Raw genomic sequence first — 19,725 nt, 5'->3', positions numbered from 1 at the left:
GCTGGCTTCAGTGTGTGCTCGCAGCCCAGAAAGCAACCGTATCCTGGGCTGCATCAAGAGGAGCGTGACCAGCAGGTCGAAGGAGGTGATCCTGCCCCTCTACTCTGCTCTCGTGAGACCTCACTTGGAGCATTGTGTGCAGTTCTGTTGTCCTCAACATAAGAAGGACATGGAACTGTTGGAACAAGTCCAGAGGAGGCCACGAGGATGATCAGGGACTGGAGCACCTCCTGTATGGAGAGAGGCTGAGAAAGTTGGGGCTGTTCAGCCTGAAGAAGAGAAGCTGAGTGGAGGCCCAATGAATTCATGCACAGACACCCAATTAGCTCATGCATGAGGGCCCAATGATCTTATGCATGAATGTCCCACCAATTCATGCATGTGTGCCCAATCAGTTTATGCAATGACACGCAATTACACATAAGCCTCCAATTAATTTACATGCAGCCCTGCCAAATGTTTGGCTTAAGCTGAGACTGGGAAATAGGGAAGAAAAGTGTTTACTTAAGCACTTGTTTCATTCTTCATGTTTTCTTTTTTCTCAATACCCAGAATCAGTAATCAGAAGTTTGCACTAATCAGAAATAACTTAAATCAAGTAAAAATTGCCCAAATTGAGACTTGCCTGTGACAGCATACACACAGTCAGAACTAAGTAGAGACTCATTTTGAGCTACTAGGGGAAAAGCACCCTAAGGAATCAATTGATGTTATCAAGTAATCTGCCTCAGAGATTAAAGAACACAGAGCAATAAAGTGTTGTAATGAAAAAAGCTTTTTAGTCAGAAATGGGGGTCATAGGGAAAAACACACATTAATGTCAGCACATAATTGCACTATATGGACAAAATCAGATGCTGCTAAAAAGATTACTGTGGTAAATTCTGCACTGAAGGATTTTTCTCTCAGCAACCATAAGTTTAACTGTAAAAAAGAGGGAGATATATAAAAAAAGCAAGCTTCAGAACCTGCAAAAAAAAAAAGGTAAGATGATGAGTCAAGATCTTGCCCTTCTCTGGTTCTGTTCATTCCTGGAGACAGACCCCTCCTGAGATTGGAGAGGTGCAGGTGCAGCCCCTGCTCTCCCTACATCCAGCTGCCAACCGCAAAGTCCACTGTACAGCTTCCCAGCAACACAGAGCTTCTTCCATCCTGGAAAAATCCCTTCCCTGCCCTGCAAAGATGAAGCTTTTGTCTGCTCAGTGCCACTTGAGCAACATCAATTAACCAAAATGTGAACAAAAGAAAGAAAAAACAGATATCCAGCACCGCAACATCAGCTTGCCTTTGCAGCCAATATGCCAACCAAAATTGAGGAAATCGAAGACAAAAATAAGTGGGCACCTCAAAACAAGATCGTACCTCTAAATAAATAAGACTGCCATATAATAAATCAATATTATTTATGTTTTCTTTTAAGAAATAGAATATATACTCAAGTAGGCACATATGAATTTAAAAATACAATTTATATTTCTGAATTTTCCCCCTCAATTTACAAGGACTATTTCTGTCAGTTCTGTTCTCAGCACAGAAATTGCTACCAGATAAGGAATCTGAAAACTGTAATTCTGGAACTTTATCTGAATACTCAACACCGTGAGAAATTCTGCCAATCTAAGGTTTAATCTCCATGCCTCCATCCCTCTTGAGGCCTGTGTGAATCTCCCATGGCTTTAATATTGTCAGTAATAGCCCAAATAATGTCAAATGCAAATATTGAAATTGTTTCAGCAATCTCATCCCAGAAAATCTCATCAATAATTCTGTATTCAGTAAATGATGGGTAATATAAACTAATTCTTTAGACCACTATTTAGCATCAAAACCAACTCCAGATCCAACAGCAAACAATTGTCACCCATTGGACTAATGGCCGTCTTAATGGTAATGGTCCTGTGTAATGCCATGTGATGTGTAATTAAGCAAATGAAGCTTGCTTTTAGATAGCAACACTGAGCAGTTACCCTGACCCCACTATGGTTGACAACGGTACCATTTGTTCCACAGTCACTTTCTAAAACACCATGTCTCTTGAACCCCCAGAATTCCTATCCCCTGACATAAACCACTTCTATCACAAGGTAACATTGATCCTAGCATTTCTCAACTTTCACATTAATTTACAACCTCTACATTCTTCTAAGATAATCTCCCTCTAAATAAAACAGGTACATATTGCCCTTTCTGATGTTCAGAGGCATTGTAAGGCTATTTATTCGTGCTCTGGCAGAAGAATCACATACCTTTCACACATCTTCAGTGCCAAGATCAAGACTTGGATAGAGGCAGGTTAAATGATAACACCTCATTGTATCTCCAGATCTCAAAATATAGCAGTGTATCTTTCCAAATATTGTTTGCTTTCCCTTGGCCTTATTGTATCTACTATTGATATTGCACCTTTCCTGTTGTAGTGGGGTTTGTTTGGTTTGGTTTGTTATGATAATAAATAAATATGTTGGAGCATATAGACTAGAGTTCTCTACAGCTTCTCTCTTACATATGCAACACTGTGTTGTGATCAGTTGTATTGTTTCTAAACAGCAAGTGGAAACACAAAAGGTGATGACAAGAAGGTGTTTAAGGGAACACTACACAGGATATAAGCATATGGAAATGCTGGCTAACTTGCATATAAAAAAAAAGTAATTCTTAGTTTAAAAATCAGATACATTGGGGTCTGTCTTGCACAGTGATGACAGTTGGTCCCATCTCTGAGGCCATTCACAGCACACAGAATTCAAAGGACATGTTCCTTCGTATTTCTGATATAATATTGAATAATATTCAATAATATTGAATAATATTTCTGCATAATATTGAGGATCACTACCGCAGTGGACTCAGTCCTGGGCAGCTCCACCCCCAGCTCTCAGGGCAAGAGAAAGACTGGGGGAAAGAAGAAAATCCACATAAAGTGCAATGGTAATTAATCATGCAATTATTTCTCCTCATTCACAAGTATGCCATATCAGAAGTCCACCTATAAGCTGACCTGAAAAAAGCTAAGGCAGAGCCTGGCTATACACAACTTTTTTCATTAACTTATTTGGGATCTGAGTGTGGCTCTGATAAAACTTTATAGTCAAGCATTTATGCCACAAACTGCATTGCGATCACCAGAGTTAGCAAGGACCAGCCCAAGTAATGCCTTTAGAAGAATTCCAGTAACTTACAAACTCACTCTTGATAGTAGCTCTTTGATAAGCAACTCCCATTCAGTGCATGTCATACCAACAAAAGATAGTGCCACTTCAAAACAAAAGGTGAGATGTGGTTGTCTACTTTATATTTGCAATACTAATTACCTGAAAACAATACAAAAGAAAACCAAACAAAAATCTTCCATTAGCTGGGAACTTCCTATCTCTGACCTCGATCTTGTTCGCTGATACTGCCAAACTTTTCATAAACCCCTTCATTATCAACTATAATTTAAATAATTATGGGGCAGAAGTAAAAGAACTGCTCCGCCATGGCTCTCTGATCTGGTAATTAAGTCTACCTGTAAGATGATGAACACCTTCTTTCCAGTCTATGACTATGAATGCCATCAGGTTTTTATACTAACTGGTATAACATCACCATGAGAGCCTGAGGGACACAGCTGGAAATTAAGCCACGCCTTGCTAAGGTCAGAAAAATCCACCCAAGCTCCTCCACAGACAGAGGTCCCAAATGAGACAGATGTCCCATGCCCAGGCTGTTCGCTAAACATAGGATATATTCTCCCATCCCTATTTATATTTGGAATATTCTGGCTGTTTGACATATTTCAACATGGTTATTATTTTTAGTTTACTCCACTCCAATGACTGACTGAGTAGTTTAGATTGACCAAATTCATGAATTACTGTTTAGACAAACAATGCAGGAACCTGCTGGATTATCCCTCTAGCTCTCTGCTGTTGCAGGCAAGCACATCATACAGACTTTCTCACTGAGGTATCAAGGACTCTTTTAGGATTACTCAGACCATTCTGGTTTAGCAAAAAACCATAAAAGCTATGACGACATGGTGCCTGCATGAGTTGAACATCCACAGGTCCCAGAGATATTCACATCAGATTGGGTCCCACACTGCATTGCAAAGAGTACCCAAAGCAGCAGCACCCAAGCAAGGACAGCTTTGCAAAAGAATACCACATCATTCCTCCCAGATGCGGGGCAGAAAATCCATTCCTTCCAGTCACTCATTAAGTAAATTAAATACTGCTCCATAACAAATAGATATTAGTATGCTTGTATTTGTACAAGGTATCTATTCAGAATAGATACCGCCTGTTCAGTCAGTAAGTGGATGGTGCCCTCCATCCCTGGCTAGGTGCTGTAGGCACTATCAACAACAGGAATTGCAATAGTCTCTTCTAGCTAGATCTTTTTCTATCGTTAGTTAGGTGTGATTGCATCCTGTTGCATTAAGCCTCACAGAATCACAGAATGGTTAGAGTTGGAAGGCACCTTAAATTCTGATCATCCATCCCAATTTGATGTCTCTGTTGTGTGGTTATTGCTGTGGAGAAAACTTTGAATTTTATCCAAATGATGGAAAAATTTGCCCATTTAGATCACCTGAAGCTGATAATCTTTCTACTGGAGAGTTCCCACCTGGCTAGAAATCTTGCTATGGCATTTTTCAGGGATGTGATTCCTTTGCAAATGACCCAACATTATACTCCAGAAACGAAAATGCAAAACTTCTTCAAATCCTCCTGAACAAAAAATGAGCTCTTATTCCAAATTACACCCAGAAAAAGAATAGTGGTTAAATCTGTCAAAAATGGACAGTGTCAACGCAATTTCTTCCCCTTGGAAATGAAAGCATCTTATTTAATGGTACAGCAGAAAGATCTGTGAAATCACTATAGAAGTAATACAGAATTTGATGGCAAAGTGCTCTGCCAAGTGATTTAATATATTGGTATTATGCATTTCACAGTATGTGGGTCATTATGACAAAATATCATACTATTATTTTTGTCTAATTATTCCTGAATTATATATCATATTCTGTTGAAGCAATACATTTTATCCACATAACATATAATGCAAATATATATGTATTTTTCAATATACCTATATATATTACATTATATATTACTGTAGTATATCACATCATATTGTGCTACCTTTGAGTAAGAACGATTTCCTAAGCAAGGATCTAACTCTGTGCTGCAACATGAATGGTTGTCCATGCTTTGGAATTGAAGATTAATATTGGTTTTAAACCAAAAAATACGGTTTAGAGCAGTCCCTCTTCAAATGAAAATGCATGTTCACTCACAATATTGCTGACATGGTAAAACAGGCTTGATGATGAAAAAGAACTGGTTAATTCAACTCTTCGTGCATAGTAAGCAGTCCTGTCAACACAGTGAAGTTCTGAGGCAATTATAAAAGGATTTTTGAAGATTGGTTATGAAATGCAACTACAGAATTTGCAAGTAAAAGAACAAACAGTAATGGAGAATAAACATCACTAGAATGCAGGTAATCTGGCTATGTTTTTTAACTCCAGTGATTAAATCTGCATTTTATGAAGTACTTCTGTAATTAATTGCACTTTTTGTTACTGCACATTTTTCATTTCATATGGATCATTAGTCTAATTTGCCAAGCTAGTCCATAGAAAACAAGGGTATTGACCATTGGCATAATCAGGCAGCTCTTCTTGAAAATGAACGCATCTATGCTGTTTCACACAAACTATCTGGTTTCAGAACCAGAGAGGTCTCAAAATAGACCACATCTGAGGACGAGAAAATTGTTTTAGAATCCTACCGGTGTGATCAAAGACGGCCTGGTTGGCTGGACGTGGGCCTGTGTCTACAGATAAAACAGGGACTGACTTCCGAATGTCCCAGAGCTTCATCGTGCCGGAGGAGTCACAGGAAGCAATCAAATCACCCTGTCAATGTTGGGAACAAAATAAAGGCATCACTTTTGTACTTTTGCAAAGAAGAAAAGGTATCAGACAAAGCTGGTTACCTATTGATACCAGGCATACTAACTGTATGTTATTGTATGTGAGGTTGTCACAGCCACTTAACCACTATGGGGACTTGAATAGCAACAATACAGTATGACTTTTAAAAAGAACGGTTCAGGAGAAACTGTAAGGAAAAAAAAGAGGTTATTTTGAATTCTGGTACCAGTGTCCTCTAGGAGCATGGCTTGTGATTACACATTTTTTTCTCACGGAGACACAGGAATGGCCCTTTAGCTCTGATTTTTAATTTGTCTACTCATGCTTTCAGTGTGAAGCATAACAGACACTCCTTCATCATTCATTAACAGCCATGCTAAGGACAACCTCACTCATTCCAATGAGTCAGAAACATGCAGGGACTACCTATGCAAGGAAAGACAGCAGGAGCATGTCCCCCATGCCACTCTTCAATATAAATTTAAAAAACCCTCCACAACTAGAACAGCGGCAGAAGTATTTTGAATACGTAGCACATGAACAAATGGAAAAATCCAACAAGGCAGGGTAAAGAATGCCCGAATTTCACTTTGTTTAGCCAATTCCCCCCACCATAACAGAAACAAACCCCTAGCTACTCATGCAGAAACATTTGCTTTTCATTTTAACCTCCTAAATAAAGATTAAAAATCCCCAAACCAGCTCAGCTGGTTTGCACCCAGAGTTATCAAAGTCAGTATGTTTTCCAGTTTATGCAAGAGTGTAAGATTAGATTAAGATACATCTTTTTGAAGGAGAAGCACAATGGTACGGAACAGGTAAAACATGGGTCAGATGTTGCATCCTTGATGTTTTTATATTCAGTTAATTTTTGTGTCTTTCACATAAATTATACCTGCAAGAAAATATGTGGAGTTATCTAGCAAATAGAGGAATTAAGATCTGAAAATATCCATCGACTTCTCAAGTAGAAAGTAATGGCCTGTGAAACACTATCATGGTATAAATATAATGAAATCTTCAGGTTCATTTGGAGGAGATCTGAGATGTCAAAACTCCATTCTAGCTTGTTACAGGGAGTAATGCAGAGTAACACCAAGAATCAAAGTAATCATTGCTTGGAGAATTTAGCCAGCAATGTGCAAGCTCTCAGCACCTGCTGCTTTGTAGAAAAGCTCAGTAACCGTAACTACATTCCTCCTCAGCATTGTGATGCTGAGCATTGAGGAAAGGCTATTTGCTTAACTGCCTCACCAACTGTACCCATCTAATTCTTTTTAATTTCATTTGGCTCCTTTCATAAAGTTTAGCCTATACAAATAAGGTTAAGCATGCAGGTTGGGAAACAAATGACAAAAAAACAAAGCATCATCCTGGATATAAGACCGGAAAGGCATCAAATCTAGTCTCCTACTCTTATAATCAGTGCTTTCCTACATGTGCCACAATAAAAGTACTAAATCCTAGATTAGTAGGAGATCTTCTATCTAGCTGTCCTGGGTTCAGCAGCAGCAGTCATTTTTTCTCCTTCTTAGTAGCTGGCGCAGTGCTGTGGTTTTGACTTCCAGCCTGGGAACAGAGCTGATAACAGCGATGTTTACCCTGACCAAGGACTTTGTGAGTCTCATGCTCTGCCAGGGAGGAGGGGAAGCCAGGAGGAAGCAGGGACAGGACACCTGACCCGAACTAGCCAAAGAGGTATTCCATGCCACAGCACGTCATGCCCGGGATGCAACTGGGAGTTACCCAGAAGGGCACTCTCTGCTGGGTGGGGGCGAGGTATCCTTCGACAGGTCGTGAGCGGTTGTATTCTCTTCCCTTGTTATTTCCTTTGTCATTATTATTATTGGTGGCAGCAGCAGTGATTTGTGTTATACCTTAGTTACTGGACTGTTCTTATCTCAACCCGTGGGAGTTACATTCTTTTGATCCTCCTCCCCATCTCTCCGGGAGTGGGGGAAAGAAGAGGGGGGGGGAGTGAGAGAGAGACTGCGTGGCTAACTTGACAACAGGGTTTAAACCACGACACCAGCCTCCGCTGCTGATCAAGAACCTGCCTTTCCTTGCATTTATAAACCTTTCAGCCCATAAGCATAAAACAGAAGTTTAAAAGTACTTGTTCACATGCCCACTATATCCTTTAGGTTAAATACAAGGGGTGTTTTTGCAGCAGTACTCCTCCCTTCTTCCCTGTCCATGATGCATTCCACTTACAGTATTACTCATATCCCCCCTTGGACCATATTTTCCAGGCTAAACAGCTGAAGCTCTTCTTTCTCTTTTCCCCACCCTTTTCAGACAGCATGGAATCTGGATTGACTATGAATGTACCCACCCCGATTTTTATAAAGCAACTCTTGCAAAACTGATGGCCGATTCTGGAAGCCCTGACTTTCAGAGAGCTTAAAGACGCTTATCTCAGTTAAGCAAAGGTTTCGGTAAAGCTGGCACACAGCAGCAACTACAAAGGAGGAGGATGGGACACAAGATCAAATGCGACATCTCCTTTCTATCATTATGTATCACACCAGTAAATTGAAGAAGAACTGAGTATGTGCATGTAGAAAGATGCCTCCATTCCTCACTCAGCTTCTGGACCAGCTCTCCACACCTCACCATCCTCTCTCCACACCTCACTTTGTTCTGCAAAAATTATGTCCATCACTATCAACATTCCACTTAGGAAATCACTATTATCCCTTATACTTGTTATTTCATAACTTTTAATATGATTTTGAAATATTCTTGCATTTTACTCCCAATTTTTTTTTCTATCCATACAGGCATTTTAGTAAAATATACCTTTTATTTAGGGGTGGTGGTGGTGGTTTGGTTTTGTTTTAGAATACACCTGTCTTCAAACTTGTTTTGTATGTGTCCAATATGCTTCCATTTAATAAATGCTCCTTAATTACAGCTTTGGTAACTAAGCAATTTTGAACTAGATCAATGGACAGCCCATCTGGATAAGACTGCGTATAACTCACTCAGTGTAGTTATAAAAGACAGTTATAAAACTGTGTAGTAGTTATAAAAGTGTAAAATAAAATAGTAGTTATAAAAGTGTGCTCTGTGACTCTTCCTTATGCCATCAACAGTCATGCCCATGAATCTTCAGTATGACATTTCTCTCTTAAGTAACAGCAAGGTCTGGCTAATAGATCATAGTAGCATCAAGAATGCCTCATTGAAATAGATATTATGCAAACATTGATCAGAGACAGTCCCTGATGCAAAGTACAACTGTAGAGCTGTCTTCAATCTTCCCACTGGTCCTGACTGAAGGATCGTTACTAGCTGCATAATTACGAGGAAAACAACCTCATCTACTTCTATTACAGGTTCTTCCTTCCACTAATTCACTTTGCTACCATAAAAGAAGATACATACCCTATCCTCTCTCAATCTTGCTATCCTATTCTCTGCCATATTTTCCTCCTTTCTACTAGAGATCCCTAAGAATCATAAGGGGTAAACAAATCTTCCCTTCCCAGGAATTTACATGATCAATTGTTAATATATACCAGACACACTGAACCACTCTACCTTGTTACTTAAGCTCTTTCATAAGGTGATTTGTGCACAAAATTAGAAAGGATAAGCCCCACCCCCAACCCCCAATCATTGCAGATGCCATTGGAACAGAAGCAGTGGTGGAGAAACGTGGTCTGGGAGCACCATCCCACTGTGCTAGGTGCTGTGGAAACAAGCGAGGGAAGATGGTCCAGCTCTAAAGAGATTACCATCTTCTTAGCAGCAAGATTAACCAGTTCTTGCTGTCAATAGTCTGCAGACTTTTTACAGGTATCTTCCAGGCATAAACGTACTGCGCATAAAATGCAACACCCAGTAGCATATTTTGCCAGATTCTCATGGAAAGTCAGCAGACTTCATCTGCAGACAGAAATAAGAAAACCTAGGGTTCTAATGGTAACACATCAACACATGCAAACAGGTATTCTATCAGCCTCAGCATACTCAGTCCACAGACATATTATTAAATGCATTAATTATTACTGATACCTAGGCAGCTGCTAAGCTAGAAACACTCCAAAAGGACTTTGCTGATTAGCCATCTATTATGTATCACCACTTCTTCTTTTGATGTCATCTCTATCATGTGCCTGTTCTAAATCAAGCAAGCTGGAGACATGGGGTAACAATTTTTTAATAGGAAGAAATAAACCAGGAATGTAATCAAGCTTAAGGATAATTTGAAGCTACATGCCATTCAAAGAAAAAGGAAGGGGTAAGTCATATGTTAAATGAACTCATCTGCATTTGGCCAAAGGCCATTTTAAAATCTATAAAGTGGAATCACTTTGAATACTCTTATGAGCTTTTGGCTTTTTCATTCTTTTTACAGTTACTATTTCAGTTATTCCTGGAAGAGCCCTTTTCCTTGCTCTTCATTTTCCTCTTTGTGTTTCTTGCCACACAAGTCTTGTCTTTCTTATGATGTCTTTTTCATGACATATTTTACTGAACAGAAAGCTGGACCATCAGGGCTTGACTGATTTTCCTACGTGTATAAGGAGGAGACAATGAGATCTAAGGAGAAAACATGCAAAAGCAGGTTCCCGTTGCACTGATTTTCATTTACACTACATTTTATGCTGCAACAGCCACAGTTCAGTTCTGTTACTTCCTCTAATCAAAGAGCATGTAGAATGATTCATAAAACTGGGAGACGCTCTATATATAATCAAATTGATACTTTTTTTGCATGTGCATGCAGAAGTAATTAAAGAACTTTTACAAGGATTCAATTGGTCTGGATTGAAAGACTGGTTCTGTTTCAGTGTCCATTTAAAGGACTTTGCAAGTCCTTTGACTGCTTTTACAGTTCTACCCTCCACTCTGCCTCCACTGCTGACTTAATGAAATCTTCACATTCCAGAAGCTCTCCCATTAAAATGGGAATGCTTGGCTCCATATACTTGATATAATCCCAATCTCAATTGGCACTTGGAAACCACTGGAACACAAATACTTCTAACATCAGTAATTAAAAAGATAATAATATCTAATTATATAATTTCCAGGAAGTTTTAAAAGATCAGTTTCCTCTTTCAAATTTTTTAAATATACATTTTTTTCTTGGGAACATTAATAATGAACAACAATGGGACTAATCACCAGGTACACTTTAGGCAAATATTTCCTGAAAATTGCTGCTCTACACCAGATAAAGGATAAAAATCTGAATAATTCAGTCACTTGCTTATGAATGTTCCTCTGCATTTATTGCTGAAAGATCAATATAAAAGTTCATATATGAACTGCAACAAGTGGCTTCATCTAATTTAGACTGTGATAAATTCCTCCTGAGAGCTTCAAAAGCTCTTGAAAGTTTCCTTTTGAAGGCTGGTCAGTAGCTGTTTCATGACCTTTCGCAAATACTTCCAAGAAGGCAAAATAGTGAGCGTACAGGCAACTCATTCTTATCAAGCCAGGCAAGTCTGCTGATTTGCAAGTCCACTGTTTTCAAAACAGATGCAGTTGCTTGAAGCATATTTTAAAGGACTTATGATGACTAGACTAAGATTTTCATCAACCTCATTGGAAACAGATTCAAGCTCTAGGCATCTTGCTAACCAGAAAGAAGCTTCTAATTACTTTCCCTTCTATTACTATTGGGAATCTGTCTGACCTCTGGCATAACAAATCGCTGATGAGCTTAGTACCAGTCTTACCAGTCTTGTTACCACTCTCTGAATGAAGTAAAAGCAGGTTTTTTTGTGTACACAAAGTATGGTTGAAACTCCTTGCCATTAAGCCTCGGCAGACAAAGCTGCCACATGAGGAATGGCTTTAGCTACCTCAAACTGAGACAGACTTGAATAATCTGCATTTCTAAGATGCTCCCTGTGGGACACATCCTAAGTCACTTAACTCTACCACCATTTTATATGTGTTTAAGTGAATATTTTTAAGAGAAGAAATCACTGCCTCTCACATTACAGCATGAAGCACATCAGAAACCTGATGAGAGTTACTACCTCAGGTTACTTGTAATGCGAAAACTAACTACACTCAGAAAACATGTATGGCAGAGTCCCACCCCTTGGCCACCCTGTCCCATGGGGTGAAATTGGGCTTTCTGAGCAGCAGTGAGTGAAGGCAGAAGAACCTCAAAAGAATCCAGGCAGGGGTGAGTGACTTTGCTGTAGTCATTACAAGGAAAAAGATTTTAATGTCCAATTAAGCCAAATGAATTATGCAAAATATGATAAAGATGGAGGAAAAAAATGCAGATGTAGTCCATTATTAGGCTGATGATTAATCAATCACCACCCATTTTTGAAATATCAGATTGAAATCATCCCAGTTTCAAATTAAAATAGCATCTTCTTAGCAAGACATGGAATTACTTAGCCCAGCAAAAATACAGAGCTACACTGATTACAACTTTGAAAGGGTAGTGGTCTATTTTTAATAATTATTTTCATCAAGAGTGGGCAAAAAAAGGGTGATTAAGGGTTACTGAGGGGCAGCACCAGTGCTTTCCCATATGCTTTCTTACTAGCTTTTTCCTTTTTTAGTTTTGACTTCTGCATCGCAAGCTAAGTGACAACGGACCATTCCTGTTTCAAAGCAACTGAACACCCAGAACTCAAGCAACTGGGTGGGCCTCACTCCCTGTGACGTTTTTTGCAGCTTTGAGTAGACATGAACTGGTGAGACACCAGTTCTTCTGGAGTTGAGGTGAATCCGAGATATTGATGCAGAAAGAACCTCAGAATTTTTCTCAGAACTTCACTCCTTTTTCCTGCAAAAGAACCCTTCAACTTTATTAGCAGTTGTCAATGAACAACTTCTAATTTTGCCCTATGTACACCTGATACAACTTGCTGTAAGAATTTGGTTATTTTTGCCATACCTATTGTGAGGAACTGATCTATTGTAATCCCTAGATATTATGGATCAAAGTGCATGTTTTGAGAGTGTACTGACTGTGCACGCTCTGTGGCAAAAGCATCCTCCTCCTCTAAGCCAGCTCTACCTGCACTGAGCATTTGAACAAACAGGCAATACAATATTTATTATTAAAAAACATTATGGATTCAAAACTACAAGAATCTGCTCCAAGCTCTCTCTTAATGCCATTTACAAGGCAGTATCAGTACCTACTCCAGTAGCCCAAAGGAGACGCCTCAGGATAACCCATGTTTTATGCTTGAGGGAAGCAGGGACCATTCCTGTCCCAGCTCCAATTCTTCCTTCAGGCATTCCAGCAGCTGAGGTTCATAAGGAAGGTGGTAAGTGAAAACATGCTTTACAAACATAATAGGGGAATCCTGTGTCAACGCTTTCCCCTTTCACGTGATGCTGCAGTCCAGAACACAGACATACTGATCACTTACTGTAACGAAGGTGAGAGAATGTTAGCACATCAGAAGTGCTGTGAAAATGTTCTTCAAATAAACCGCTCTACATTATGGTTCAAGATTAAATACTTTGCAATTACTGCTGGTACACACTGGGACCTGACCAGCTTCAGCTGTATACAAGGATCATCTATAGGTATTCAGCAGCATGCAGCTGGAGACAGCAAGTTCGTGTAGAAAACACAAAGGAGGGGCACATGGATAAGTGCTGGCTGACGGGTGAGTCCTATTAGTGCAAACAACCAAACAGAGCAAAGGGAACAACCAGACAGTCCTCAGGAGGGGTTTCGAGCAGAAAGGATATTTACTACAGAAAGCAGAGGCACAGAAATGCCTCTTTAGAGTGAACAGTGACGGAAAGTCTACTGCTATTAGAAAGTGGAGGAGAAAAAAAATGTATCGGGAAGTGGAAAAAGGATGTGGATGAGAAGTCTGTGCTGATAAACGGACAAATATGTGCGCCGTCACATAGAGATACCAAGGTAGATCTATTTTACTTCTTATCCTCATTTTGTCACTGATGATTTTGATCAAGATGAAGAGTATCCTAAAGTTATATTATTTCTAGGTGATTAATTTTATCCTTTCAGAGCATAGTGAGACTCATAAAGAACACCCCTTGTGTCCACCAGAGGAGGAGCTCCATTAAAAGTAATCAGTGGAAATGGCAGAACTTTGTTGCATCAAAGTTTCCAGTTCTACTGCCTTTCAAAAAGAACCATGTCTTAGGGTCTCTCGTCTGTTTACATGCACTCTGCAGGCTTTCCTCTTGCTGTGGGAAACACAGGGAATCTCTCTTCCCTTTGCCACACGGAGTAGCAGGAAGTGCCTGGTGGTGTTTGAGGACAACACCACCTGCTAGGCTTGCAGAAACCCTTTGCATATATTTACATAAGAAATGCAACATCACTATACTCCCTGCAGTTACTGCTAGCTGTAGTTGACACCACACTTGAAACAGGACTGCAAAGGAAGCAGTATCTTTTGCAGGGAGGTTTAAAATAATCAATTTTGTTTTTCCTTTCTAACTATCAAAGAAGTGCCTTTGAATTCTGGGAGCTGTGCAGTGAGAGGAGATGAATGATAATTGCCATTTCTGGCTTTCCTCCCTCTTCTTAGAGCCACCATGACTACAGTGAAGTCAGGTGCCATCATTACCTGATTAGACACTCCTGAGAGCAATAAGCATAACAAATTCCCAGGGTACATCATGTTCATGTACAGGGATTTCATTGTATTCAGTTCCTTAAAGTCTAAATAAGTACATTTTTAAAATCTGGGTAGTACTTACTGCAATACTACTACAATATGGACGTAACACATACTTTCATAAACTCATAAATTAGTATAGTGGCAATAGATCTATTGCTGAAATGGGAAATAGTCCATTTAAAAATGCAGAACATCTAAGTAACTGAAAGGAAATAAGTGTCAGTAAACTCCATGTGCTTTTTTAACCAGGAACTATCAAAGGAACATGTAAAATGAAAAAGTTTAACTTAATATTTGGCTCTTTATCTTGTCTTTGGGCATTTTTAAAGGGAAATTAAATGCATAAAGAAGAGATATCAACAATATATAAAATATATTCACAGAAGTTTGCCCAATTCTGAACTCTGGTAAGTGTATGAATGTTTCTACTAATTTCAAAGTATTTCAGGCAAAAGAATGCTCAGTTCAACAAATACCATTCCATTATTTCCAACAGGAGAGAGTCCTCCACGTACTTCCCCAACATGAGTCCTTCCCACGGGCTGCAGTTGTTCATGACCTGCTCCTGCGTGAGTACATTCCATGGGGTGCAGTCCTTCGGGAACAGACTGCTCCAGTGTGGGTCCCCCATGGTGTCACAGCTCCTGCAGCAAACCTGCTGCTGCACAGGCTCCTCTCTCCATGGGGCCACAGGTCCTGCCAGGAGCCTGCTCCAGCACGGGCTGCACATGGGGTCCCAGCCTCCTTCAGGCATCCCCTGCTACAGCGTAGGGTCCTCTATGGGCTGCAGGTGGCTATCTCCTCCTCCATGGACTGTGGGTGGACATCACCTCCTCCATGGGCTGTGGGTGGACATCCCCTCCTCCATGGGCTGTGGGTGGACATCTCCTCCTCCATGGGCTGTGGGTGGACATCCCCTCCTCCATGGGCTGTGAGTGGACATCTCCTTCTCCATGGACTGTGGGTGGACATCACCTCCTCCATGGGCTGTGGGTGGACATCACCTCCTCCATGGGCTGTGGGTGGCCATCACCTCCTCCATGGGCTGTGGGTGGACATCACCTCCTCCATGGGCTGTGGGTGGACATCACCTCCTCCATGGGCTGTGGGTGGACATCTCCTTCTCCATGGGCTGTGGGTGGATATCTCCTCCTCCATGGGCTGCGGGTGGATATCTCCTTCTCCATGGGCTGCGGGTGGACATCTCCTTCTCCATGGGCTGCGGGTGGACGTCTCCTTCTCCATAGGCTGTGGGTGGATATCTCCTCCTCCATGGGCTGGGGTGGACATCACCTCCTCCATGGGCTGTGGATGGATATCTCCTCCTCCATGGGCTGTGGATGGATATCTCCTCCTCCATGGGCTGTGGGTGGATATCACCTCCTCCATGGGCTGTGGGTGGATATCACCTCCTCCATGGGCTGTGGATGGATATCTCCTCCTCCATGGGCTGTGGATGGACATCACCTCCTCCATGGGCTGTGGGTGGACATCACCTCCTCCATGGGCTGGGGGTGGACATCACCTCCTCCATGGGCTGGGGGTGGACATCATCTCCTCCACGGGCTGGGGGTGGATATCTGCTCCACTGTGCGCTCCACAAGCTGTGGGGCACAGCCTGCCCTCACCATGGTCTGCACCTCAGGCTGCAGGGGAATTTGTGCTACTGCACCTAGAGCAGCTCCTCCCTCCTGCACTGACCTTGGGGTCTGCAGAGCTCTTTCTCACATTCTCACTTCTCTCTCTGGCTGCAATTGCTCCTGCCCCGTAACCTTTTCTCACATACATTATCCCAGAGGTGCTACCACTATTGCTGCTGGGCTCAGCCTTGGCCAGCAGCGGGACTGTCTTGGAGCTGGCTGCACTGGTTCTATCAGACATGGGAGAGCTTCCAGCAGCTTCTCACAGAAGCCACCCCTGTAGCCCCTCTGTGACCAAAACCTTGCCACACAAACCCAATACAACATCAAAATAGAATAACAGAATAATAGAATAATCATCATTCCTATCCCTGATGGACTTCAGCGGTGCATTCTCAATTATTTTCAGATTAAATAAATCTGATATTCAAGTACCTTCTAATAGTGATATTTATTCACCTACAGATAAACTGTATTTTCATAACAGGGAGGCTTTTTCAAATCCGGCCCTACTTTCACTCTTGCATAAACTGATATTAAGCTCAAGTTTGTATTATATGAACCCACATAATACACAACCATGTATACAGCACTGTTTCAAGCACCCTCCTTCCCTTTGGCCATGATTTGTTAAGTGGTAAACAGTTCAAAGAGTCCTCTTACCAAATAGAAATAGAATACCAAACAGAAATCACTGGTCTAAACTTCTCTAACCCAAATTCAGTTTAAGCCCTTTTGAAAAGCCAACTTTGTACAAACAGGCTTTTTGTTGAAAGAGCTGTTACCTATCTGCTTGCAGAAGATGCAAAACCATACCATATGTGAACAGGTAACCCAGATAAGAGAATGTGAGACCCTCATCTACACCTGAACACAGCAAACTGGGAGTGCTGGGTGAGCTGGAGGGAGCAAATTCAGTGTGAGCAGACATGTCTGGACCCCTGGCCTCAAAACTCGGCACTGAGCACCTGCAGTGATTCCCATTCACGTCAGTGCTAACAGCAGCAGTGCAGATAAAGTCTCAATTTATTGAGAAAATGACTGTCACATGAGAGAGTTACAGGGTAGGGATGGTGAGCTGCTTTCCAATGTCTTTTAAAACATAATTTCCTGGGAAATAACACTTAGACAGGTTTGACTGTTGTGCAGGTGGGAAATAGAATTTAAAGGAACCTAGAAGGATCTTTGCATTCTGATTTTGATTGGTTTGCAAAAGGACACGTTTTAAACACAGCTGTTAAAATACAGAATTCTGCTGGGGCCTGGACTCACACTGTCCATCTGCCACAAAAAAGTCAGGCACGCTGGGCCAGGAGAGGCGTTTGAAAAAAACCCTTATTCCTTAGGATACACAAATTAATTCTTCTCCTCCAAGAAAGAAGGGCAAAGTTTTGCACAGCGCTTGCAGTTTTGAATACTAAACAGTGCCTGCTTCGTGTAGTATATACGCAGAGGGTCACATTCACTGCAGAACACAGAACGCAGCAAACCAGATCTCATTAAAGGAGATAATCTCTTTTTCTTACAGATCTGAGCAAGTGAACATAATATGTTTGTAATTGTAAATATGAAGTCTGAAAACATACAAGAAAATGCCGTGCGGTCAGGTAATTCTCGGTTTCAGCTGAGGATCTTTCTAAGGGCCAATCTGACCTAAAACATACAGGTTTTTTAAAGTTACCCAAAACCAAATTATGTCAAAGCTAGTTAAAAATGATGCCACATTTTTTCCTCTTGGGCTTTACAGAAATGTCTAAAATCCAGATGCCTGTTCATTACCCCAGACTTGTATCATGAAGAATTTAGACGAAGCTTCATCACATGCAAATATTTAAACAAGAGCAAAAACTGATTAAAAGCTTCAATTAGAAAAGTTAAATATTTCGTTTACTGCTGGTTCAAAACAAATGAATAAGATAGTATGATGGCAGGCACCTGCCTTGCTCCTAACCCATGTTCTTCATTCTTCATCTACAACATCTCCACGTGGTCCACTTCTGGAGCACAGAAGTCTCAGTGACCATGACTAGAGGCTTTCAGCCATCATGGTACATGAAGTTTGCCCCCAGGAAGAGCAGCTGTCCCTCTGCTATCTCACTTCTATAGAGTCCAGGTGCTAGTAGCTACCACATTAACCTGAGGTCTGTCTTCCACTCACAGCACCAAGACCATGTAGAACTACGAGGCTTCAACAAAAAGCACACACCACAAAGAGGGGATTGAAAAAACTGACCAGGCAATGCCTCTTACAGAACAGAGAGCATTAAGAGAATACCTGTGGACAGGCAGATACCCATCTTGTAATACCTGGTGATGAGAAGGCTGAAAGTGATGTCTCTACAAATATTGGGAAAAAACTGTATTTCTAAATTGAGAAAACTGTATTTCTTTTTTTTTCCATGGCAAAGAAAGAAAAGTGAACGTGAGGCAGCAGCTTTTTCAGCAGTGGTCAATCACAGAATCAACTAGGTTGGAAAAGACCTTTAACGTCATCAAGTCCAACCACTTCCCCAGCACTGCCAAGGCCACCACTAAACCACATCACTGAGGGCCTCATCTACATGGTTTCTGAACTCTTCCAGGGATGGTGACTCTAGCACTGCCCTGGGCAGCCTGTTGAAGTGCCTGACCACCTTCATTTTATGGGGAAGGAGTTTTTCCTCATATCAAACCTAAACCTCCCTGGCGGTTTCCTCTTGTCCTGTAACTTCTTACTTGGGAGCAGAGACCAGCCACCTCCTGGATCCAGCTGCCTTTCAGGTAGCTGTAAAGAGCGGTAAGGTCCCCCCTGAAACTGCTACAGTAAGATTTTTTGCTTTCCATTTCCTGATTGGTTTGAATTGCTTTCCTAGAACCTACCACCAGGAAGAAGAACAAAAGAAGGTCTTCTCAAATCTATACTTCTCCATACTGGTCTGGGTGAATGACAGCAAAAGAACTGCATTTTGCCCAATTCAGAAGTAGAGAAGTAAGTTCTAGCAGCAGTTGGTGCATTAAAAACTGACACTTAAGGTTTCTCGGTCACCATCATCTACCATGAGTGAAAGAAGAAAGGCTTTTTTCTCTGTCATTGACTTGTTGAGTGAAAACCTATTACTAAGTTTTTCTTTGCAAATGATCTCTGATAAGAAACTGGACATGGTGATGAGAAACTGTATGGCACAAATTGGGTCTGACATTTAAAAATCAGGCTTGGATTTTTTTTTCAGTCCCACCCCTTGCTAAATGCCTGTCTCTTTTCTCAAGGACACAAAGGATACACCACCTTGGGAGAGCCACCGGCACTCAAACCAGTGCATCACATATCTCCTTGGCCTTTTGAACATGGTCAGACAAGTCCATACATACTGGAGCTTCCTCACAGAAAGAGCTGGAGGAGTTTTTTTACTTCTAGGATATCTGCTAAACATATTCTTACCTGTTTATCCAGCCTTCTGTATTAGAACTCTGATGTCAGAGGCGATAGCAAGAATATTTATGCTGATCAAAATTAAGATAGATCTACCCAACGTTTCCAGAGTGGTTTCAGAACAACTTATCTGGTCTACACACA

The 19,725-nt window shown here is 41.1% G+C and overlaps 1 protein-coding gene across 1 annotated transcript in view; it reads right to left on the bottom strand.

The window, feature by feature from the left end:
• SPAG16 (sperm associated antigen 16) overlaps positions 1 to 19,725 on the bottom strand; it is a gene marked incomplete at both ends in the record, with an annotated part of 443,494 nt that overhangs the window by 110,229 nt on the left and 313,540 nt on the right. The window contains one exon of the mRNA XM_080632060.1: positions 5,785 to 5,911. Within this exon, the coding sequence (XP_080488186.1) occupies positions 5,785 to 5,911 (127 nt within the window). The remainder of the gene's footprint in view (positions 1 to 5,784; positions 5,912 to 19,725) is intronic.

Source organism: Psittacula echo (genome assembly GCF_963264785.1).
Source record: "Psittacula echo genome assembly, chromosome: 20".
Lineage (NCBI taxonomy): Eukaryota > Metazoa > Chordata > Aves > Psittaciformes > Psittacidae > Psittacula > Psittacula echo.
Note: the sequence above shows the minus strand (reverse complement) of the source record. Positions and strands in the feature narration are given on the sequence as shown.